At 40.0% G+C, this 24,231-nt stretch overlaps 1 protein-coding gene across 11 annotated transcripts in view; it reads left to right on the top strand.

Moving 5' to 3' along the window:
• Positions 1-21,786, top strand: part of LOC100697845 (protocadherin-15) — a 217,328-nt gene extending 195,542 nt beyond the window's left edge. For 6 of the 11 annotated variants that reach the window (XM_025897607.1, XM_025897603.1, XM_025897604.1 and 3 more), the window contains 11 exons: positions 702-790; positions 1,946-2,122; positions 4,375-4,593; positions 5,778-5,786; positions 6,686-6,805; positions 14,713-14,734; positions 15,394-15,432; positions 15,583-15,656; positions 17,514-17,628; positions 17,815-19,805; positions 20,338-20,426. In XM_025897607.1, coding sequence (XP_025753392.1) covers positions 702-790; positions 1,946-2,122; positions 4,375-4,593; positions 5,778-5,786; positions 6,686-6,805; positions 14,713-14,734; positions 15,394-15,432; positions 15,583-15,656; positions 17,514-17,628; positions 17,815-19,782 — 2,832 coding nt within the window. In that variant the 3' untranslated portion in view covers positions 19,783-19,805; positions 20,338-20,426. Of the gene's footprint in view, positions 1-701; positions 791-1,945; positions 2,123-4,374; positions 4,594-5,777; positions 5,787-6,685; positions 6,806-8,003; positions 8,010-8,800; positions 12,714-14,712; positions 14,735-15,393; positions 15,433-15,582; positions 15,657-17,513; positions 17,629-17,814; positions 19,806-20,337 lie in introns of those variants that run through there. The other 5 variants (XM_005474209.4, XM_025897605.1, XM_005474206.4 and 2 more) reach the window with 5 other exon arrangements.
• Positions 21,787-24,231: the final 2,445 nt, after the last annotated feature.

Genomic DNA, 24,231 nt, shown 5'->3' with positions numbered 1-24,231 from the left:
ATTTCTGTTGAGTATTAAATGTTTTAGTTCCAGTCTATTGAATTATTCACAGGAGGTACAACACACCCCGATATGTGGCCTCTGCCACTAGCTGATGATCCAATTAAAGTCTTTCTTTTATCCATGAGTATTAGCTCTGCAAACATTATGCACTTCTCCCTGCGTGCGCGTTCATCTAAATATATGTCTGTGTCTTTTTCCGAGTGCATGTCTGTTTCCCACTAATTTAGGCATGCACCCGCTGTGTTTGGGCTCAGCTTTGCCCCCAGTTCAATGCTTATCTTTCCTGACTGTGGCCAAGCTTATTTTTTATTGCAGTGAAATATGTCTAGCTAACAAGCCTCTAACGAGACAGAAGGAGGGTGTGGGACATTGGCTGTATATGAGAGACCAGTGAGTGCTTAACTATGGTGCTTGTTAATTTTCAAGGGGAAACCTAATTTCACAGGAGCCACATGGGATATTTGGCTTCAGAGCACAGAGGTTGTTGCCTATGCACTTAACTCTGGCACTGGAAATAGGTGCTCTTAAGTTTGTCACATGGCACAGATACAAGCTGGCAATTAGTGGGTCCACCTAAAGAAGCATTTCAATGATTTAACATACAGTAGGATGTGTCAATAACTGGCTTACACAGTGTATTTTTTAACTTTTTTTATCTTTCTTTTCTGTCTTTCCCTCTATCTCACACTTTCTCCCAGGTTTCTGTGGTCAACGCATTGGACATGCAGGTTGTTGTGTCCACTGTACCACCCACTTTAGTGGAAGAGAAGAAGGAAGAGCTCATTAGGTAGGACACAGCTCACATTTCATTAAATATAAAAGTTAAAAAAAACCCAAAAAAACAACAATCAAATTTTAATGAAAAGAAGCGATATGTATTACTAACACACTGTTTTCTTTCCATGCAAGATCATGCGTAAGATGAATTATTCCTTTCATCAAATGTCCTTTGCAATATTTTTTCCTTTTAATCTCAACTATGCAACCTATTATTTTCTCATCTGAAATTATTTTCTTTAAAAGATTTTCCAGCTAAAACTGGCACAGAAAAGAAAATTCAGCTTGAGTTTTGTCTATTGCGACATAAGGCTCAAGGCCGAACTTTAATTTCCATTAAAAATGTAAGGACTAGAGTGATGTATATGAGTCAGTTGGTGGATCAGATGGATGAGTGAGTCAGATGGATATTTCATAAAAACTGTGTAGGGTTTTTTTGGGCAGCTTTTTTGTGTAAAGTAAACATTGACCGATCAATTAAGATCATGGATGGGCCAATTAGACAGATGAGTCTGTCCTCTAGAGTCGGTTCTCCCAGTTTAGATTAATTAATGATAGAGATTCATGAAGCATCTTTTTACCACTCTTAGGGCACAGTGTTTAGCTTAATTAGTCAATCTGAAAGGCAAATGGGTGTTAATAGCTGTTTTTCAAGAGCTTACTGTGTCTTTCTCACAGAAGTGACACAGCTCTTTAGGCTGAAAAACAGAGACATTAGTTGTGTTACGCTCTTTACAGTGATGCCATTTGAGATTTTGCACAGCGCTGATGATGATCCAGGGCCATTTTACCTGAGTGCTCAAACTGTTTATCCACCTTGGCAAAGGCAGACGGCAAGGCTTTCCTTTATTGGCTGTAATTTGAGGTGTGGATTTTTCCCTGCCTGAAAAGGATTATCAGAGCCTTACTTTGCCAAGAGCCCAATGTGGAGAGGCAAACTGCTGCCCAATGGGACAATCACTGCCAGATTGGAGTACTTAAGCTTGGTGGCTGTCATATTGCTTTTGGGCATTAGAAATTGTTTGAACCTGGATTTTACCTTCTATAATTCATCTTTCTCAGTTTTTTTCTTTAAGTGTATAAAATGTTTGTGTATGTATTTGCACATATAGTATTTATACAATGTAAAGTATAGGATACAAAGTTTCATCTGTGTGCATCTCAGTATTCTGGAGCGCCACGTCCAGGACCAGATTCCAGGTGCCAAGGTGATTGTAGAGGCTATCGGGCCACGTCGCCATGGTGATGGCTTTGAGTTAGAAGACTACTCCAAGTCGGACCTGATGGTATACGCCATTGACCCACTCACGAACAGGGCCATTTCACGTCAGGAGCTTTACAAGTGAGTGGGTGAATTTTGTTACAAGAAGTCCAGTCCACCATTTGGTTTAAATTGATGTCCTAATGTCCCTGCTGTGCTGCATGTTTTCCCTGCTGCCTCTTTTTACCCTCTGTTCAAACAGTGAGTCAGCAAATATGTCTTTTTCAGACTCCCCTTAGCTTCCTCCTCTACAGCATCTCCACTTCACTGCCTCTATTTTCTTTAAAAGACTTTGATTATGCTGCTGGTGCACTGCAACTGAAATATGTCATAGGAAAGTGGAAGATACAAGGGAGAAAGGAAGCAATGAGGTCATGGAGGGACAAAGTGAGACTGGAGCAGGGAATATTTCAATCAGTCCATCCACCCATCATTGCAGTACCTCAAAGACTGTTCTGAGGGCTGGGAGATATGCCAGCAATACATTTTATTCCTTTTATTTCCGGATATAAAGCTGAAGAGAGTGCCCACGGTCTGCCAGAGAGTGTGCTTAAACACCAAAGAGGCGCACAGCACCACAGTAGAAATAAGTACAAGATACTTTGTCATCCTATCAGAGGAAAGAAGACCTTGGCCTTCTTTCCTTGCACCTCAGGAAAGTGTTTCACTCACTGTTTTGATGTTTCCCATCCCTTCTGTTGAACTGATCAGCAACAGATCTTAATAAACTTGACCAGCATATGAGAGCATGCCCATTCTGAGTTCCGGCTTCCACTCTTGATTAAATTGCATCCGTGTACCTTATGCTTAGCAGCCTGGAACCGTCCTCTGCAAAAACAGAGTTCAATAATTTGTAAGTTATTTAAACACAATATATAATTGAAAATAGTACCTTCATGCAATCCAGACTCCCCTAAATTCTGAAAGGGAAAATGTGGCTATGAAGGCCCAGACTATTGGGCAATAGAAATATATCAAGCAAGAATGGGAAAACTTAATTGGTTTCCTCTGGTTACAAATTCTTAAAAGGAGAATTGATGTAACACAGTGGGAAACACAATCCTGCAACGACTTTTAAAAGACTGTCTTTGGCATTAAATTCGAAATAATCATGCATTAAAAAAAGTAACAGTTTTAAACATTTAACATGTTGCTTTGGCACTATATTTAATTTAAAAAGTGGTATTCATTGTTCGCAAAGTATGATTTTATATTTTGCAAAGCATTTCTGCATTTCTTTAAACAGCGTGGTAGTAAATTAATCTATAAACACCTTTGTGCCCTCCACTGTCAGGAGGAGCACCACATCATTTCACGTAAGGTGGCACATGCAATAAAATCTGATTTATTTATTTATTTATTTTTACCTAAATTACTTCACATCTTCGTACTTCTAGCTTTTAAGACTTACAAGCTAATTTTAAAAGAGGTCTGCTACATCCTTGCTTTAATAAGATCTACTTCCTTACATACAGATACTGTCAGAAAAAGTAATTTAGATTAGGGGAGATGGGCTTTTTATGCATGCAGCGCATGTCTGACAATGTTGTGGGGTAATTGTATGTCATATAGCCAGATCACAGGAGGAGAGGGAGATAAACAAAATTGTAAGTGGATCAGTGCATTATGTCGTATTCCACCTATTCCCACTTGTCACAGTCTTCTAGAGTACAGATTGCCACAGATTCCAATTAATAACCTACATGTCTACTCGTGTACAGAAAAACAACAGTGATGGTGGTTACATATGTCTGTACACTTTTCCTTTTGGAATGATTTGTTTTGCAAAGTAACATCGCATTATCTGCATATTAATTGCTTTGTATGCATGTAATTTTTTTGAAAATATTGATGCATATACTGCTATTGGTTTATGCAGAAAAACAAGTGCAAATTGACATTTGTAGAAAAGTGTAAGTATTATTATTGCTTTTCATTTGCACTTAATGCTAATTATTATGATCAGTGCGATTCATGTCTTGTTCAGTATTTACTCTCTGAGCTAAAAAGCTAAAACGTTCTTTAGAAAATATCTTCCTTTAGCTGTAAACTACGTACAGTGAGTAATTAGAGCTGTCCTCTGTAAGCAGGAGACTGCTGTGGCAAAAAATGTGTAAAAGAGTATAAACTTGCTACAAAGCCTGTTAAGATGTAAAACAGCTGCAGATTCAGATGATTCATCATCATGCGTAATGTTGAGGAATTTTAATGTATTGCCTTTTGACACATTTTAATAATATTTAATAAAAAACATTTATTATGTTCTCTTGACATTGACATTGATTACAAAGTAAGTGTCTTTTTTGTGTTCACATTATGTATGTGGAATGCAGATTTCTCGATGGGAACTTGCTGGAAATCAATAAGGAGGTTCAGCCATACCTGGGTGAAGGTGGCCGCATGGTTCAGGTTCGCTCCCCAGATATTGTGGCCAGTGTGAAGAAGGCTGCCCAGGCTGTCGGATACACAGAGGGTGCCCTCCTGGCCCTGGCGATCATCATTATCCTTTGCTGCATCCCTGCCATTCTCATCGTCATGGTCACCTACAAACAGTCAGTATTCCTATAATAATCACTGGGCTCTGTGATTGATTAATCATCTTTAACTGGATGTCAGCGAATAAATTTTAATTTAGCAGGTCATTGTCTTAGGAGATATTGCATGTCACTCTGGGTTTTATTGAAAGGTTTGCTCTGCACAGACGAATCAGATAGTTATTGTGGGAATGTAGCTTACTGTTAATATCGTGTTTCCTGTGGCTTGTAAGAGGAAAGCCAGCGAAACCGCAAACAGCATCACTGAAAAGTGTATTTAAGATAAAATAAGAGCACTTCTTGCGTTAGTTTTAGCTTTTTGTGTGTGTGTCTCTCTATCTCTCTCTCTCTTCCAACTCTCTTCCTCTGTATCTCTCGCTCTCATCAGACATGCTGACTGCGCACTCTGCTGGGCTAATCTCCCTGCTCATGCTGTGTGAAAGCAGATTAATTAACACTCATTTGTGACAAACATCTACAGCCAATTGTGACCGTCACAGTGCGTCTTCATGCTACTTAATCATCTCTGCCCGACACACACAACAGATTGTGCCCTCTCTCCCTTAGACGCGCGCCGTGCAATCCTCAAAAAAATATGACGCTTTTTCCTTTGAAGCATCATTCAGACTGGTGTGATAATTGAACTCTCATTTGGCAAGAGCCAGGTTCTTATCTAAATGTTGGTATGCTGCAAGTGTACCGTAAACGGTAATATTTGGGAAATATTTATTCACGGCAGATGGGTAGAGCGGTTGTACTTATTCAAATGCACAGACCAAACACACAGCAGAAAGCTATTGATGGTGACAGTAGACCTAACACACAAACTGTCATAGCAGATGGTGCTTTGTTGGTGGCGACATTACTCTGGTAAAGTTAATTTTCTCAGTTGTGTTTGTCAACATAATTCATTGTTGTCTAAATTTGGAGATGAATATATTATTTAAGACATCAATTTGCACATCCAGGTTGAGGAACTGAATGTAGCTGTGAATACGTAATGACAATTTGAAGTATAAAAATGTTACTTACTTTGTGTTTAGGTCATGGCTGGTAAATACCTCAAAGCATCAAAATTGTGAGGTTGCACTCATGCCAAATTATGTAATTATAGTGATATAATTTCATGTCTTTTTGTGTCCCCCATCTCTCTCTCTTCTTGTCTCATCTCCTTTGCACTGCATCAAAAACGCTGTGATCAGGTTCAAAGAGTAAGTAATTTCTCATGTTTTACAAGTGGCTGCTCATTGCTCGATGTGTGTGTCTGTGTGGATGTGACACTACTTTCTTTCATCTTCATTATTAGTTATTTAAAGTTGAGTTGAATATTGTGAAAATGTGATGAACAGAATGCTTGCCAGCTAATGCCAACCTTTTGAGGTGTCTCTAGCATTAAGGGCACAGAGCAAGGCTGATTCATCTTCTAGGTCACGGACTGAATGTGCATTTTTGGCTGAAAAGTTTCTCTTAATGTGGAAAATTTGATTAGATTCAAAAGAAAAATTATAGTTACACTTGTCACTCCGCTGGATACAGTTGAGCAGGCACATTCATCATGACTTTTGCTACACATACAGTATACTGCATTTGCATAATTTTTAGTCTGTATTTCAAAAGAAATAACCTTGAATAATCTAGCACATAGCTGAAAACCATGAAAATGCTTTTCAAATCTTACTTGCACGACTGCAGCAGCATTGACTGTTCCCTTGCAAGCCAAAAGAAGCTGGTTATTATATTATTACTCTGCAGTTGACAAAACAAATCAGCCTAAAATGCAGTGTGAGACAAGACAAGTGCTATTTGTTTTGATAAATTTTAATAAAATCGTTTGACTAACCTTAATGAATAAATTAAATAAAAATGAATACCACAGCTAGTTGCTGCAAAATGGTTTTGGAGGGTTTTTTCCTGACATTTAATATAATATAAAAGTGGGATGTTGCTAAAACTTGTAAGATGAGATGAATTTTGCATCTAGAATATCTCTTCGTGTTCCTCTTTCTGGGGTGAGAATGACTTCTCAAAACACATGGGTAATTCATAGTAGAGACTTGATGCATAAGTGATGTGTCTGGTTTATTCTTAACCACATTAACACTTTGCGCAGGCGACAAGCAGAGTGTGCCAAAACTGCCAGGATTCAGATGGCTTTACCACCGGGAGGGAAAGCAGCTCCGGCAGCTGCTCCCACTGCTAACCTCTATGAAGAGTTGGGCGACAGCAGCATGTGAGTCAAGCTTGTCCTCTAAGTATTTTCCCATCCCACGCATTTCTTCTAGTCCCAATGATCAGATGCTGCTGCATCTGGCCTCGCAGGTTTCTCCCTGTGAGTGTTTTATTCAAGCTCAGAAAAAAAATATTACCCCTCTATCAATCCTCTTTTCTGAAATGGCCACTGGCTGCTCTGGATGTTGACCTCAGGAGTCTCCACACTGCTTGAGACACATTAATAGTTGCATCAAAGGATCTCTCTGCTTGTTGTCTCTGTAACTATGATCCACTTTTGATGTCTGCAAACCGCACCGTATGGTGCAGCACAGCAGGTGACTAGATTTTAGCTTATCTATGTGTTTCTAGTTGAGTGCCTGTGCATTTTAGCAAGAACCTCTCTTAAGGTAAGAGTGTGTTTAAGTTCATAAAAAAGCACATGGTTTCCTAGAAATAGAAACAAATACAGAATAATGGCCAAGTTCAATGACTGTCACAAGTTACCTTTAAAAATGTAACCTGCGGTAGTCTACATTAAATGCTTCCCTAACTTTGGTCCAAAGTGTTTTGCCATCAGCGCAATCGAATTTCAGCTTTAATATTAAATCCTGCCCTAAATGTGTGATGAAATGTTAATGTTTGCAGATTAAATGAGACTAAATTTAAACTGCTCAGCTGATGGGCTTAGCGATTTTGATTTACAGCACGTTCAAGGAATACTGCTTCTAATGTCACTATTGCATTTTAAAAAAAGAAAATGTAAACCTAACATTAAGCTACGAAGAGCGTCCGTAATATGCTCACTAGTTTTTAAATGTAAGCAGAAACATTTGATTCTGTAGCATAAGTAGAATTTTTATGGGCATTATTGTATTGTAGCTAAGAATTGTGTACATGGGGTTTATTTTCCAGTTTGGACCAGGAAGAAGAGTTTCTCTTAAAAACAATCATATTGTTAAAATTATACATTTCCATCTGTGAAAAACAAAAGCTCTCAAAGTTTTACTGTATGCACGCAGCATGGTGTCAAATGTACACAGAAGTTAATCAGTCTGGTATTTGAGTTTAAAATGCAGAAACTTGCCTTGTGTCAAAGCGTCATCCATGTTTTCATTTTTCATTAACACCTCTGACATTTCTCCTTTTAGTCTTCTTACCATCTGTCTGTGTTTATATCTTCTCATTCATTTTCAATTCCCTTGTCTCTCTGGATTCAGACTGCAGTAAGTAATGCCAAAACATGACAGGGGTCGATAAATATGAACAGTATTGTGTGTAAATGTTGCAAGAAAAATGTCCTTTTACCCCGCCTGCTTAGTTTTTTTTTTCTTAACATATGCACATAATTAATATACTTAAATTCTGGAATTTAAGTGGCATAGTTTGTTTTGGTAATTGATCTTGATGAAGGGTAGAAAGACCTTGTGGGTTTTCAAACACGTACTTCATTCTTGTGAGGAAAAAGAGAAGGCTTACTTTGTTTAGAGGTAGTGCATTTCATAGGATATCGCCATAGATGTCTCCTGTCTTGCGTCCCATTAGACTGTTGTCTCCTTTTGTACTGTGCTGCTCTTAGTTTCACTGCTCTCCACATCTCTCTGTGCTGTGACCGATGGCACTAATGCATCTTGGATAGGTTCATGATGGCTACTGAGCTTTGGAGCTCATATATTTCAGCATAATAATTTCCCAATTTCAGTATTTGATTTGTAATTTCTTTAAGTTTACAAAGTTTATTCAAATCGTTGTTTATTTGATTTCTTAAGAATGCAGACGCGCTTTAGTTACTTTATACTGTGCAGGTATTTAATCATCCAAAACCCAAAACAAATTACTTTGTTTGCTTAACTATAAAAATCTGAGTCACAGTACTACGAGAGATTGTCTGTCAAGATATTTTCACACAGTTGCTTTTGCCTCACCCTTTGTTTCTTTGCTTTATTCAGCTCAAACCTATCAGTCTTTATCTGTTTCAAGTCTTTTTCTTCTTCACCTCCATCTTTTGCCGGGGCAGGGCTAAAAAGTCTGTCATTGAGGAGGCTGACCACCAGAGGATTCTTAGCTCCTTTGCCTGTCGTGCCATTGCAGCCCGCAGCAACGGAACACTCCGTGTCAACTTACCCAAGTCAGAGAGCAACGTGACCTTCCTCTCTGACCACAACCCACTCACCACCCACAACCCTGTCTATGATGATAACACTCCTCTCTGCAGTCCTGACGCACAAGGGGAAAGCCCATCTGAAAAGCGGTTCTCCTTTTCTCCTCCCCACACAGCAGGGTCAGGGTTCGTCTGGTCAATGCCTGCTCGCATTCATGGAGGACAGCATGGTTATGAGGTACCAAGGAGACAGGCTCTTATGGACCCAGCCAAATGGGAGCTGCAGATACTCCAGGCAGGCATGAGTGGCGAGCAAAGGCCAGCGAGTTCAGACATATTTCACGCGAGTGGCAGCACAGAGACCAAGTTGTCATTCCGTGAGCAGGCCAGCCAGTTTGGGCATCGGGCCTTCCAGGAGCAAACCCTCAAGCAAAGTAGAGCACCCGCAGGCTCCCTCTCTTCCATCCTTGTCAGGGATAGAGACAGTGATGACATGCTGGAGCTGACCTCAGAGGCTCTGCTATCCATCATGGATTACTCCTACAGTCCAATGTCTGTGGGCAGAGATGTGCCCCCCAGCATTAGCGTTACCCGGGGAGATGAGTCACTCCCCCTGGCTAGCCAGAAATCAACTGCGCCTATTCTCAAGATGTTGAGCTCTGGCATCTCCAAATATATGACAGAGGAGCCATGCCAGATCACTGTGGAGATCATACCTGACCCACCAGAAAATCCGCCGCCTTCTCCTCCACTGCAGCAGCAGCCACATCCACCTTCCCTGCCCACGCCTCCTCCCTCGAGCCCTCCTCCTCCTCCTCCTCCTCCTCCTCCACCTCCTCCACCTTCACTTTCCTCCCTTCATAAACCTGAATGTACTTCTCAGTCCTCTTCTCCTCCTCCTGTCACTAAACACATCACTCTTCCGCCCCCACCACCTCTGCCTCCCTCTCTATCACCTGCTAGCAATCAGCCACGCCCAGTCGTTCAGTTTATCCCAACCTCTTTGCCGCCCATGTCTTCCCTTCGCCCTGTTTCCGAACGAAAGCACCCTCCTCCGCTTTCACCATCACAAGCTGACGGTGGGAGGAAGGAGCTTAAAGGGATCCTGAAAAACATCCAGAATCTAGCTGACATAGAAAGGTCTGTTGCCAACCTGTACAGCCAAGTAGACAAAAATTGCAAGATGCCCAAGTTTAGCACGAAACCACAAGTGACTGAGGAATCAGAGTGTACTAACAAACTGCAAAGCTCTGACACCAGTGAGGAGCAGAGCATGCCAAAAGCAAACAACTCCAGCTCTGAAGTCCAAATCAACTCAACAAGTATGAATTGTGCTGGAAATGCTGCAAGTAAACCGAACGTAGCAGCAGACATTCAGCAGACAAGCCAACTGAACTCAAACAGTCCAAACACTGCTGAGCTCAGTGAGCAGGTTACTTCTCAGTCCACAGTGTTCTGACTTTTCCTTTGTCTCCATATTCTCATTATGTTCATTTCTACATTTCCATGCCTGTTTTTTTCCCTGTTGTTTCTGCATTTTATGTTGTATACAGTTGGTATATGTTTTAGTCATGTCATTTTTTTTTTCAAATTCTAGAGCCATCAGCCAAGGAATGTACTCAGATCCTTTCTTAGCAGTATAAAAAAGAGGCTTGCATATTTAGTATGGGTTTGGCTTTTTTTCCACATTTTAATTATGTGAACTGGTATGAGGACTGTGATAGTATTAAGTATGCCCCTGAGTTCACGGATTAGTCGGTTCAGCATGTTATACATATGCACCGTCTTAATCTTAACATTAACATTTCATAGCCAAAACTATTTTAATTAAATTATACTAAATAGCATTTTTTCAAGTCCCACAGCCCTGGGGTCTGTTTCTTCAACCACTGGCTGCATATTGGGGATTTTGAATTTGTTCTTTTACTTCTTCTCTGAGATAAGAGCATTAAATTTAGTATGCAATTGCTTCATTCCAGAATCCTAATGAGGCAGGAAGAACAACATAATATCAGACCTTTTTTTTTTTTCAATATCTGTTTTCACCAATTTCCCAAAGGTATGTAAATCTATGGAATAAGCTTCTCAGTTTTCAGTGAGGGTAATTGCATATTCAGAAAGTTGTTACTTGTAGGTGTATTTAAGTACATAACATGATGACTGAAAATGAAATCTAACCTTTAGAGATGTGGGATTCTGTGAAATATGTACATAAAGAATCAAAAATATGTATACTGAAGCAAACGAAAAATACGGGATAATATGATATGACAAGCTGTACACAGTGTCTTTATTCAAACAAGTGAATGCCAGTACCAGCTACATTTATTTGAAAGCTTCTTATGTTGGTTGAAGCTATAAAAAGATATACATCGGCTTGTCCCAGGAGGCTCATGTTGAATGAAGAGAGCCAACCGCTGGGGGACCTGTCTATTCACATGTCCGCAAAGATCCTCTCAGCATGATAAAGTAGTCACTGTGATGTTCGTCTGCACTCTGGAAAAGGCTAATTAGAGAAGCAATCAATCGTTAACCAGGGCTGCTGCCTGTGGGACTGTCAACTACTGTTACTCTCTCCTTTCCTTTTCTATTCCTCTGACCTTCTGCCTGCCTGTGTTTCTCTGTCTCCTACACCGCCCCTCTCCCTGCAGTTAGTTCTAATACTTTCCAATCCTTGGCCTCTTCTTGTTAATCTTTCCTTTTGGTCCTCTGGAGATTCTATTACCTTCTTTAGACTCATTGCAATGCAGCCTCTGCTCCCGCTCTCTTCTTTTTTTCTTCTTGTGTTCAGGTTTCTCACTTTCTCTCCTCTCTGTCTTTCTGCTATATACCCTTCATGTGTTTGTTTCACCTTCCATGCCCTAAGGCAAATGGTCTTAGCATACCTCAATTCCAAAGCAATGTAATGTTTGATTCATCACATGTTCCCCTGATGGGCTGATCGAAGGTCCTCTAATTCTGTATTCCATGTTCACTGCATGGGGTAATCTCTTTTGCAAAGAGGCTAGGTGATCACACGCTGTTTCTTTCAACCCAAAGACCAGTCTTAATGGATTGTCTTCTTTATATTCTTTTTTACAGTTGGTTTTATCAATATTGTTTTGTATTCCAGCTGACAGTTCAATGCAGTAATATCAAAAAAATAAAGAAAGGAAAGCAAAACAGTTTATTTCTAGAGAATTATTCTCAGGAAAATTTTTGATTGGGAACGCAAACAAAAAGTCAAAGTCAAGAGTAACGTAAACATAACATACTATGTTTTTAGTAGAAATATCTAAGCTGCAACGGATCTAGTACACTTGAGAAAATACAAACCAATCATTATACAGTATCCTATACAAAACAGTAGGCTGTGTGCACAAAAATTGCTGATTAGTAAGCAACTTTATACCAGGTTTATTTTTGTTTGTTAAGAATAGTTAAACATTTGGTGATTTGCAGCTGTCTTTCTGTGAGTTACATTAGAAATTAATCCTTCCATTCTGGTCCACATAATAACTATTTAACTAAATCCTGTTATAAAGAAACAGCTCTGTCCGAAGGAAACAAACACACCCGAAAGCCACAATAAATTAGGTATAATATCAGGGTTACAGCTAAAAAAAACAAGTTGGTATTTGATAAATAGATATGCATCAACCTCAATATCCTTGGCAGAATCAGATTAATACTAGTTTTTGGCCAAAACTCAGCTTTTTTCAATGTAAAATCTAATTTTTGCAATAAGAAAATAATAATAAGAAGAAATTATTCAACTTGACAATTTTCCTCAAGCATGAGTAGGTTGCAAGACCTTAAAAAACTGAAAATAAAATTCTTTTCTACTAGACGTACTAATATATAACTGAAAATGTGTTGCTGTACACCCACCTTTATTTGACATATGTTACCTTACTGACAAAAGCAGGTACAGCAGATTTATGTAACAAAACAAATTTCATATACCTAGTAGACTTTCTATTATGTTTAGAAATTTACCAGCTAAGAGGAGATTGACTCTTTTATCTTATTGTCTCCATGATTTTCCTCATAACTTCTTCGATCCTTCACTAATACCGAGGCTCTTACCGAGGCCGCTGGCTTGTGGCTGGCTTTGAGCCCTGAATAGCTTTAGCTGTAGCCACTTTGTCTTTGTTAGCTTCTTTAAAATGTTCATGCTCAGCTGTGTGAGGCTATTTAGGTGTCTGATTAGGTTTGTTGTTACAAATGTTTTAGTGGTCATCCTTCGACGGTTTACTTTGGCAAACCTGGTGTCTTCACTCTGAAGAAGTTTGTGCACACTCACAGCACAAATAGTTGCATTTGTCTGCATGTTATGATGCATGAAAGAGAGTGGCTTATAACTGGACATATGTGAGGCTGACCAGCCAGTCACCAGTTGTGCCTGTGAATGATGAAAATCAGCCATTTCCTGTCCTGGCTAGTCAGTTAGTGGATTTCTAGTAATATAGCATCCTACTAATTTGTGAGCTTTGATAGGTAGCTTTGTTACCTCTGCACAAAGATGGTGGTAATGTGATTATATTTCTCCGTTTCTTTTTGTTTTTCTGCTTGTTTGCCAAGATAACAGGGTGCTCACTCCAGCTACATATCTAATTTTAAAAAATGTGGTAAAACAACCTCCTCATCTTTATATTTTTCGACCTTTTCATGTTTATCTTTGCTTTACTAAATGTTGTTGTACCAGCAGGGTGATAAAGATCCTATTTTTAGTCTCCATGTAAATATCTGCACCGCCAGATAGTAAAGCTACTTATTAACAGAGCCAACATCACCCTCCTGTTATAGATATGATACAGGGCTGTTCAGTATTCCAGTCTTGCTGTAATTCTGAGTTCACCACTCTTACCTCTTTTTCTACGACATTTCTTCATCACACATCTTCTGCCAACTCCTCTCTTGTGCAAACTTCCTATGGCTATTGTCCACTGGGCCATTTTTCTTCATGTTGCATGAAACAGCAGTAGCCGGCAGCCAAGCCAACAGGTCATCCATCAGATCCCAGTCCCATCGTCCACTCTGCCTGGGAGGTGTGGCATATGGCTCTGCCCTGTCCCCTGGTCCTTGCCCATAATAACAGATTACAACTCTCCAGAGGAATCTCACATCATTGCTTGGCCATATATCTGAGTGTGTGAGAGTCATCATCATTTATGGGCCCAGACAGGTTACAGTTGTACGCCTGTGAAGCTGGAGCTTTCAGCCGAGCTGCTCCATTACTTGCCGTTTCCTTCACTCGTACTGAAGGCAATGCAGACGCACTTTTATCCTCAGGAGGAGTTCTGAGTTGTTTTTCATGTGGTTAATATAGTGACATTTCTAAGATTTCCCCAATTCATTAGAAAATAAATTCATTACTTTCTGTAGGCATATTATGACGTGATAACCAAAGACATTTTTATTAAAATTCTTTGAGTCAGAAATTCTGCCCTTTATCACAATGTCCTTTTCATATCTGCTGGTAGATTCATTAGATATGACTTTATAAACACTGACTTTCCCATTTTCCCAGCCTGTTCCATATTTGCATTTATTGTATTTTTTTATTGTTCCTGTTTGGATGCGATAACAGAGGGAGAAAAAAAACAGCCCACACCAGCGTGATAACATTGCAGCCTTAAGGCACCCTTTTTTAAAAACAGAACAATATCTGCAATGCTGTAATTTAACACTTGAAAATGCAGAGTAAGTAAAGCTGTTATTTCCTCTCTGGTCAGCAGAATGTAGGCACACTAGACTTAACATTTAATTTATCTATAAGCACTTGAAATGTTGTTGTCAGTCTATATTCATTATCTGTCTTATTTTCTCCTTTCTGTGACACGCAGGAGGCGAGGGTACGGCCGACAGGTAAGGATTCCCGTCGTGATGTGTTTACACCTTATTGTTGTGCTCAGACATTTTGACACTAGAGGAAGCATGAGGAAGCTTATATCCCATTATTCTTATCTGCGATTCACTTGATGGAAAACAGTGAATGAGATTAAGATGAGATCCCGGCGATAGAAGTTCTAACACTGACATTACAGTTTAGGTTTGATTTTTGAGAGTCTTTTGTATTCTCCAATGTTCCTGTCAAATAGCAGATAAGCAGTTGGATGAGTTTTTCTCCTCTGGTGGAAAAATAACTAATCAGGAACCAAACAGTGTGACTCTTTTTGTCAGTTTGACATTAAAGTCTTTTTTTTCTTTCAAATAATCTTTTAAATCATCTGAACTGTCAGTGTCAGATAAGCACAGGATGTTTTCTTTCTTTCTTCCTTCCTTTTTTTGGATGCTGTTTCTTTCATCTCCATTGCTTGGCTGGGATCTTCACTCTCCTTCCTTGCTTTGTTTCCATCAATAATTTATCAGTCTTTTCACCTTCCTTCTCCATAGATGTTTCAGCGAGACTAGCTTTGACTGGCTTTAAATCTGAAGTAGATTGAGCTCTGTCTCATATTTGTTTCTCTGCTACCTGTCCCTTCCTTCCTTCACCCTTATCCTTCTTCTCTACTAACTTCTGGCAGCAACAGCAACTGCTGAGGCCATCTCTTCTGAGACCTGAGGTAGAAACACACCTGCTTTTCTAAATTTAAAGCAATTGTGGTCATTCTGCTGTGCACGCCCCCCACCCTTTGTGCTGCTGCTGCTCATCTTCTGATGTCTTATTCTGAGGAGTGCTGAGTAATTTCTCTCTCTGCCCCTCTGAAATGCAGGAACTCTCCATGGAGTCCGGTATCGACCCAGGCCAGGACTACTACACACAGGACTACTATAATTATGACCAGGGGTGAGCATGCAGCCGACTGACTGTTTTATCTCTAATCAGTCGTACTCTAATCCATGGACCTGATCTCCATTGGTTCGTTTAAAGTTTTTTTTTTCTTAAGTTACATCATTAGGACCTCTTCATCCTGACCTTGCCTTCTAGCTCTCTTTGAGAGCCGAGATCCTTGGAGAATTATGAGATTTTTCAAAGAAGCTCAGAATAAAATGATGCACATAACTTAAGCTGCCCCTTCAGTATTACATACGATCCAAGCATTTGCCCTCTTTACTCCTGCCAAAATGCGATCAGTTATGCTCCCTTAAGTCAGGCACCTGAGAGTCTGAATGTTCTTCCCATAGCTTAATGGATAAAGGCTGTTTTGGCTGCCCGGTTACTGTGCCCATATGGTCTAAAAAGGAAAAACATGGAACTCAAAGTTGTAACAGCTGCTGAGAAATTGTTATTCATTAAACGCTCCTGCTCTGTTGCAGGTGACTTGCGCTGCTGTGGGGAATTATGCTGCAACTTTTATCAAAACGGGAAGAAGCTTTTATACCTTCCAGCCTTAAATCGCTGAACGAAAATCTAACAAACTAGGAAAAAAAACTGTGCGTAGTGAAATCAAGTGTTGTAATTGCCTCTGTAGTTTCTCACCAGCCAGCTTAATTACTGTGTCTGAATCACACCTTCATTTCTAACAAGCTGAACTTATATTTTAATGACATGTCACTTTTTTTTTTGTAAAAGCTGCCATTGCCAGTGAGTGTACCATCACTATGTAAAGACTTTGATCTGCTTCTGTTTGAGATGAGGGGCAAACTTTACTAGCAGTTAAGCTTTTAATCCTGCAGTCACTAGACTGCGCGGGCCTTACAGCAGACATGAAGGGTAGCCACCTCTCTAATTTAGTATTGTAAAGTAAATATTAACTCACATCCTAGGTGAGGCATTAATCAACCGCATTAATGCCTACAGCCTCATATTATATAGTAAATCAAAATTTGATTTATATATTTAATAGTTTGCGGCTGCCAAACGATGTTATGTAATTTGACCATTAACACTTTTTTTCTTCTCTCTTGTGTTTCTTTGTTGGCATTCTGCATACATAGCGTGTGGTCTTTAATTGAATTCACGTGCTTTTAATGGGCTTTGAGTTATTGCTTGTTACAGTTTCCATTTCTACATGTGGTTGCATTCTTGTAATTCAGTAGAGGATTTTGACAAACACAGGCAAATATACTGAAATATTTGTTTTGACTTCTTTTTCTTTTGGAGGAACACTCTTTTAGCCTTTTAGCCTGCATGCTTTCCCTGTCTTGTTTGCTTTCTCACTAAATTGAAAAGTAATTTCAAAAAGTGCTGTAAATCACCACAGCAATTACTGTCTGTCTGACCAAAGACGTTCTCAGTTATATTAACAACAACCAAAAGCAGTAATTAATGGGATCAGCCTGATATAATTGAGGGCAATTTAGAGAAAGGACTTGAAAAATAATAATGGAAAGAATTCCAAACAGCAAAACTAAGCCCCTTTATTAGCTACTGAGAAAATCACACTGTACTGTAAATACGATGCAGGTTTTAAAACACTGATATGGGGTAAATAACCTTCTAGCTTGCTTGATTCTTTGTGAGTATATTGATATTGCTATAATTCCTGTTCCCATAGGAGATTGATAATCTTCCTTTTCAATGCAGAATATTTACTATCACTAATAATAACAGGTCCCTTACATGATACAGTGGGTCTTTGATATTAAAGTAATAAATCTGGTAGAGATTTATTTTTTTAATATTGCAGTGTGTCAACTTCGGTGTTTTCAACTAATCATCAGCCTAAACTAATTCTAATCCCTTTTCTGTGAACAACTATAGGTACGACTTTCCTCAGTACGGCAGTCGGCGGAGGCTGATATCACCCATGTATGATGAATATGGAGAGGTTATTGTGGAGGATGATGGGTATTACTACAGTCCACATGGCCCTGAGGTATTACCCTTGCTTGAATGTGAATTTCAGACTTTCACTGATTATCTTGAGTATTATCTCAAATATTTGTTTTAATAGGTTGTGTGTTCAAGGTATTACTGAACAGTAATGTGTGTGAAACCTATGCAGCACGATGGCTTTATATTCACAAATTCATGGTTGCTAAATGAAATGTGATTATCTTAGGGCCGGGGCAGAGGCAGGGGCCGTGGTGGCATGCGAGGTAGAGGTCCGCAGAAGAGAGTTGCATTTAGGGATTTGCCACCAGAGGATGAAATTGAACAAGCTGAGCCAGCAGAGGAGGGTGAGCCTTCTAAGGCTGCCAAGAAACTGAAGTCTGTCATGAAACTCAGCAAACTTCTGGCTGCCAGCAAGGGAGGAGAACAGCCATCTGATGCCAGTGCTTCTGGCACGTCTCCATGGAAAAAAGCCAGGATGTTCAAGATGTTTGGCGCCGGGAAGACGGACAAGGATTATGCCAAACTGATGTCTGCTCGCCGTATTGACAGCCAGGAAAGTCTAGCTGATGGACCAGCAGTTATGGGACCAATAGACAGCAAGTCTGATGCCCGTAGCAAGCTTGGGAAAGTCTTGAGGAAAATCAACTTGGGCACAAAGTTGCAGGTCCGAAGAAAGTCACAGAGTAGTGTGAGTCGTGGCTCAGCCACTGGCAGTGAACTAGATGAGGAAGCCTCACAAGCAGCTAGTGAGGATGAAAGAAAGTCTAAAGTGTCCATTAGTGTGACAGAAAGTGAGCCAGAAGCAGGTGCTAGTGGAAGCAGTAAAGAGAAGGGCTCTGACGATGAAACCTCAGAGAAAAGCAGTGTTGACAGAGATTATCTCAAAGTTGATTTAGACCGGGATGATGCCAATGAAAGCACCGTGGACTCAGAGGAAGAGCCTGATGAAGAGCCAGGAGATTCTGATGAGGAAAGCAAGTCCAAGTCTGAAGGAGAAGAGACGGATAAGGAATCTGCCAGTGAGAAAGAATCAGAGTCAGAGAAGGAGTCAGAATCAGAGAAGTCATCAGCTACAGAGAAAGAGTCAGAAACCGAGAAAGAGTCAGAAACCGAGAAAGAGTCCGAAACCGAGAAAGAGTCCGAAACCGAGAAAGAGTCCGAAACCGAGAAAGAGTCCGAAACCGAGAAAGAGTCAGAAACCGAGAAAGAGTCAGAAACCGAGAAAGAGTCAGAAACCGAGAAAGAGTCAGAGTCTGAGGAAGAAACAGAATCACGAACAGGCTCAGCAACAGAGGGGGGAACAAGCACAGAAAAGGATTCAGAAACAGAGAAAGACTCTGAAGACGAGTCTGAGGAAGCTTCAGGCAGCACTAGAGAAAGTGGCTCTTCTGTTCGTTCTTCCACAAGATCCTCTGCGACTGAAGCCAGCAAGGGGAGTAGTGCTTCTGGAAAGAGTGTCAGTGGGAGTGCCAGTGTCAGTGGTAGCAGAAGTGAAAGTACAAGTGAGAGTGGCAGTGGTAGCAGTAGTAGTGCTGCATCTTTATCTGGCTCAAGTGTTAGATCATCACAGAGAACCAAATCATCAGCAGTAACCTCAGAGAAGTCCAGCGGGGACCTCAGTGAAGCCGAGTCAGGGACAGGGACAGCCAGTGAGCCAGAGTCAGGTTCAGGAAGTGAAGGGTCATTATCTCGATCCAGCCAGAGAAAAATGTCTGGTTCAGACGTGAGTTCTTTGGGCAGCGTGAGCTCAGCTGGTTCCAAGTCAACTAGTGGCAGCCGAAGTTCCCGAAAGTCTATAGTGAGCCGTGGATCTGAGGACACAATCACAGAGGAAAGTGAAGAGGAGAATGAGGAAGACTCTGAGGCTGATGACGAGAGCAAAGAGTCCACCAGCGAACTCAGTGATGCAGGATCATCTAGGAGATCCAGTGTGGCATCCGGAGACCCTGGGCCCTCTACGCCTTACACTGGTCCTCCTGCCCGCTCTGAGATCAGAAGCATTGGTGACACCTCAGAAGAGACATATGGAGGACTATCCCCTATCACAGAGGTGGACGAGGATGCCATTTCCTCTGACAGATCTTCAGTCAGGGACTCTGGATCAGGGACCCGCAGTGCATCAAAGAGCTCAGAAGAAACTGAAGAAACATCCAATGCTGATTCAGATTCTGAGGGAAAGTCAACTGCCTTCTAGAGAGATATATTGTCCACTGTGAAGTAAGAGTGAATAAAATCAATTACCCTTGCATGGGAGTGAAGAAATATTGCTTGCCTCTAGAGAGTGTTTCAAACATTCACTTTTTCCTCATTTCCCCTTAGCAAGAAAGGACCTGATTTTCCTGCTGCAATATTGGAATCTCTCTTTCTCACATCTTTGGCTTTCTGTTCTCTTTGATGTTTTCATGCCGTGTTTCTAGAGTGGAAATTTGCATGTCAAAACACTAACTTATTGTTTTTTGGGAGGTTGTGTTTTTTGTGATGTTCAAATTATTACTGTGTGGTTGTGCTTTTCTATGGAAACACAAGATTTCTCACTAAAGTCTAGCACAGAACAGGGACTTAAAAAAATGATAAAACAGGTTCGGATTTAAACAGTTACTGCAAATTCTATTCAAAACAGCTTTTTTCAGTTTTTTATTAAACAGTATTTGTTTCCGTGTGTAGTGTTTTTTTAACAATTATTTTTCACTTACTGCACCCTCTTAAAAAAGTAAATATAATGACATTTACCTCTCCACTTTCTCCTCAGCCTGGGAGAAAGAAGCGGATTAAGTTGATTGTAGATCGGGAAAATGAGACCAGCTCCACTGCAGAGGACAGCAGCACAGAGACGCAACGGAACAGACTCCCAAACAGCCACAGCAACATAAACGGGAATATCTACCTCGCACAGAATGGCACTATTGTGCGAACTAGGCGACCGCCTCATCTAAACAACCTAAAGATGGGTTCTCCATGTCGGCTGGGTAAGCATTTTAAAAAACTAGACAAGCTGGGCGTAACTCATGAAGAACCGCCTCCGGTTATTAGTGTTGAGGACATGGGAAACGAAGCAGAAAATGAAAGCGGTACGGGTGTTCCCTCCAACATGGACATCAACCTCAACACTCGGTCCTCTTGTAGTTCCCTGGGGTCCACCATTAAAGAGCTTAAAAGTTTTGGGTCCAAAACCAATATTGCCAAGGCCACAATTGACAGCAGTGGCCCGTGTGTCAGTGAGCAGCAAGAGACTTCAGTTGACAACCACAAGAACAGTAGGGAGACACTGGAGTCCCACAGTGACCACACATTATCAGATGAGGAGGAATTGTGGATGGGACCCTGGAACAACCTGCACATACCAATGACAAAACTCTGACTGGCCATGCTGAAAAATTGATCCCCCTTTTTTGGTTATTTTCCAATGTTTATCAAGTGTTTTTTTTTTTCTTGGTCATAAAATGTGTGCCTAAGCTGGATAAGCTCCAATCACAGATGGGTGATTACCCTTATAGTCACATTTTATTTAGTCCTAATATGTTAAAGCTTATTGTAACAAGCTTTTATCACCAACAGGGCCGTTACAGGTGGGGACATTGAGCTGAAAGGCAATGAGTGCCTCAAAGAAATATGAAATTATATGTGAAGAGTGCTTGAGTGTACTTTTAATTTTATTCAGCACAGAAGATGGACTTATTTTATTGAGTGAATCCTTTTTTTGCATCCGTTTATCTTTTTTTCTGAAACAGATCAGAGATTGTCCATTACACCATGCTGTTAAAGGTACTTAAAAGAAATATGAAGAAATTGTGGTATGTAGTCTGAGATGTGGGAAAAGAAAGTTATTTTGCTAATGGGGTTGTACTTGCGAATAATTCAAATTGTTACTGATTATTTTATGTTGTGATCACTCGGTAAAGTTTTTGAGAATTTATGAAAAATATACGAAATTATTTTTGTCTATTTTGTATCTAACAGATATGAAGAGTCTAACATATGACATTAAAGACATAATATCCACATGACTGTCATTGCTGTATTTCAACAGTGAAATATGACGGCGTGATGATCATAGTGTTTTTATATGGACATTTGTACCTACAGAATGTGATATTTTTAGTCCCTTTACATGATGCAGGTTCAGTCTGATCATGTCATGACAGTGGAAGGAAAACCAAAAACATGTATCACATTCAACAATAAAGCTCTGCCTATTTTATTGTGTTGTGAAGCATAATTTCAGGCATTCACCGTTTCTGCCACTTTGCCCTTTGCTCAACATGGTTTTTGTAGCAACAGGGATTATGTTAATAGCAGCTCAGTCTTATTCAAACATGAAACTACATCACTGCATGCCTTTATGATACTGTTTGAGGTTATAAAGACAGTCCTTCAATTGTATAATGAGGAAGAAAGTAGCAGAACTCTGCAGTAATCTCAAAACAATATAGCATCTGCAGAAAGAGGGCTTTCAGAATGATGCTTTCTCTGTCAAGTGGGCTTTCACTTTAAAGTAGAGCAATGACAGGTCACCAAACATGGGGTTGTGGATAGCTACTGTATTTCTGAAAGGCTGTGGGAAGTATGCCAGGAACTGCAAGATACTGACAGCACTGAGCCTACTTTCTCAACTATCAGCACAACCTGCTTAGAGAAAAAAAAAAAGGGCAAAATAAAAATTGTAAATGGAAATCTTAATAACATCCTTGGTTTGATTCTTGGTTTATCATAGTGTTGCACATCTACCACATCCAGAATAGCATTAACAATAAGTGTTTTGCACTCATTCACACCACGAGAATGTCAGTCAAATTCTTTACATCAGCTCATGTTCAGAAAGAGCAGCAGCTGAATGCAAGTGAAACTGCTTGAAAAGATTCTCCATAAATAGGTCAGGAGGGAACCTTGTTCCTACAACAACAAGCCTGGTGTATTTAAGGATCCAACATGATCTCTGCACTGGAAAAAGAGAAAAAAAAATATACATAGAAGCAAGACCAACCCAAAAGCATAAAGATGAGGTTGTTTAATTTTCACGTGTATGTTGTGTTCGCTGTGTCTCAACAGCCACCTGGTTTCTTTGCTAGTCCACTCTGCATGCACATTCACAGGAACCTTCACAGCTGACAGGGGAACAGCACTCCTGTCAGCTCAGTGCACAGTGCTGCTCTTGGGTACAATATTATGCACAGTTTTTTGCCAATTCTTGTATAAAAGTTTATTCTATGTGTATACCGTACTAATATGAAGCAGGAGCATTCCTAACAAGAATGCAAATTAATTTTCTTTGGATATGAAATGCATCTGTGGCCTCCTCATCTTAACAAGAAAAGGAAAAAAAACAAGGACATAAGAGGACTTCACCGATCTCCTTTTCTAAAATTCTTCTAATGAATTGAATTAAAGCTGGCCCAATGAATAATGGAAGCATTTCTACTAAGCGTTTCCGTTTGTCACAGGATTATGTCCAAAGCCTTTTTTTCTTCACTCCTCACCCTGATCATTTCACTTAGTAGATTAAATTACAGTATTAAGAATAGACAATTCTCTTTAAAAGAATGTTAAGCTTGAGCAAACCCGCAATTCAGTGTCTCCTCGAATGGGGTTTACTTGCCATTTAAATTTATTATTTAGAGTACAAAAATGTGTAAAGGTTTGAAAAAATGGCAGACAGTGGTAGCATTTGCACACACAAAAAAAGAAGCAATGATTCATGCTAGTCTGCCACCATAATTATTACTGAAGTTTCTCATCAGTGAGCTGATAGATTAATCAATTGGAAGGTTTTGTAAATTAACAGCAAAAAGAGGATGAATCCTTGTGACTCTGGTAATCATGCCGCCACAGCAGACAAATACTGAAAGGTTTGCCATGAAATTTAGTTTATTTCTTTTGACCTCATACTAAAAACCTGCAAAAATAATAACATGAGCATGCTGCAATGGTGAACTAGATATACAGTTACTGGCTACTTTGTTAGGTACACTTAGTCAGCTGCTCTTTAACACAAATACCTCATCAGCCAGCCACTTGGCAGTAACTTATTGCATTCAGGCATATTGACATTGTCAAGACAACCTCCAGAGGTTCAAAGCAAGCATCAGAACGGCGATGAAAGGTAATTTAAGTGACTTTGAACATGGCATGATTGTTGGTGCCAGATGGGCTGGTCTGAGTATTTCAGAAACTGCTGCTGATTTCTTGCACAACCGTATCTAGGGACTGTTTAAAAGAATGGTCTGAAAATGAAAAATATTCAGTAAGTAGCAGTTTAGTGTCTCTTGAGCAGCTCAAAAAAGCCACTTGTTACAACCAAGGTATGCAAAAGATTGTCTCTGAATGCAAAACACATCAAATCTCGGAGGACTACACTGGGTGCCACTTCTGTCAGCCAAGAACAGGAAACTGAGGCTACAATTCACACCAGCTCACAACAGAATATTGGAAAAATGTTGCCTGATCATGGATCCACCTTTCCTTGTATCAAAAGATCAGGACACACCATATAACAAACCATATACCCAAACTTTGAGTTGCTGGGAGAGTCACATCACAGATGTGCATCTAGTGTTTTTATGTGTAATGTCTTTGTTGATATTGGTAAATAGACTGTAGTCAGCAGGATTTACAAAGGGGTTATATATAAAACTACAAATAAATTACA

Source organism: Oreochromis niloticus, linkage group LG13 (genome assembly GCF_001858045.2).
Source record: "Oreochromis niloticus isolate F11D_XX linkage group LG13, O_niloticus_UMD_NMBU, whole genome shotgun sequence".
In the NCBI taxonomy this organism is placed as follows: domain Eukaryota; kingdom Metazoa; phylum Chordata; class Actinopteri; order Cichliformes; family Cichlidae; genus Oreochromis; species Oreochromis niloticus.
This window is presented reverse-complemented; position numbering and strand designations above follow the sequence as displayed.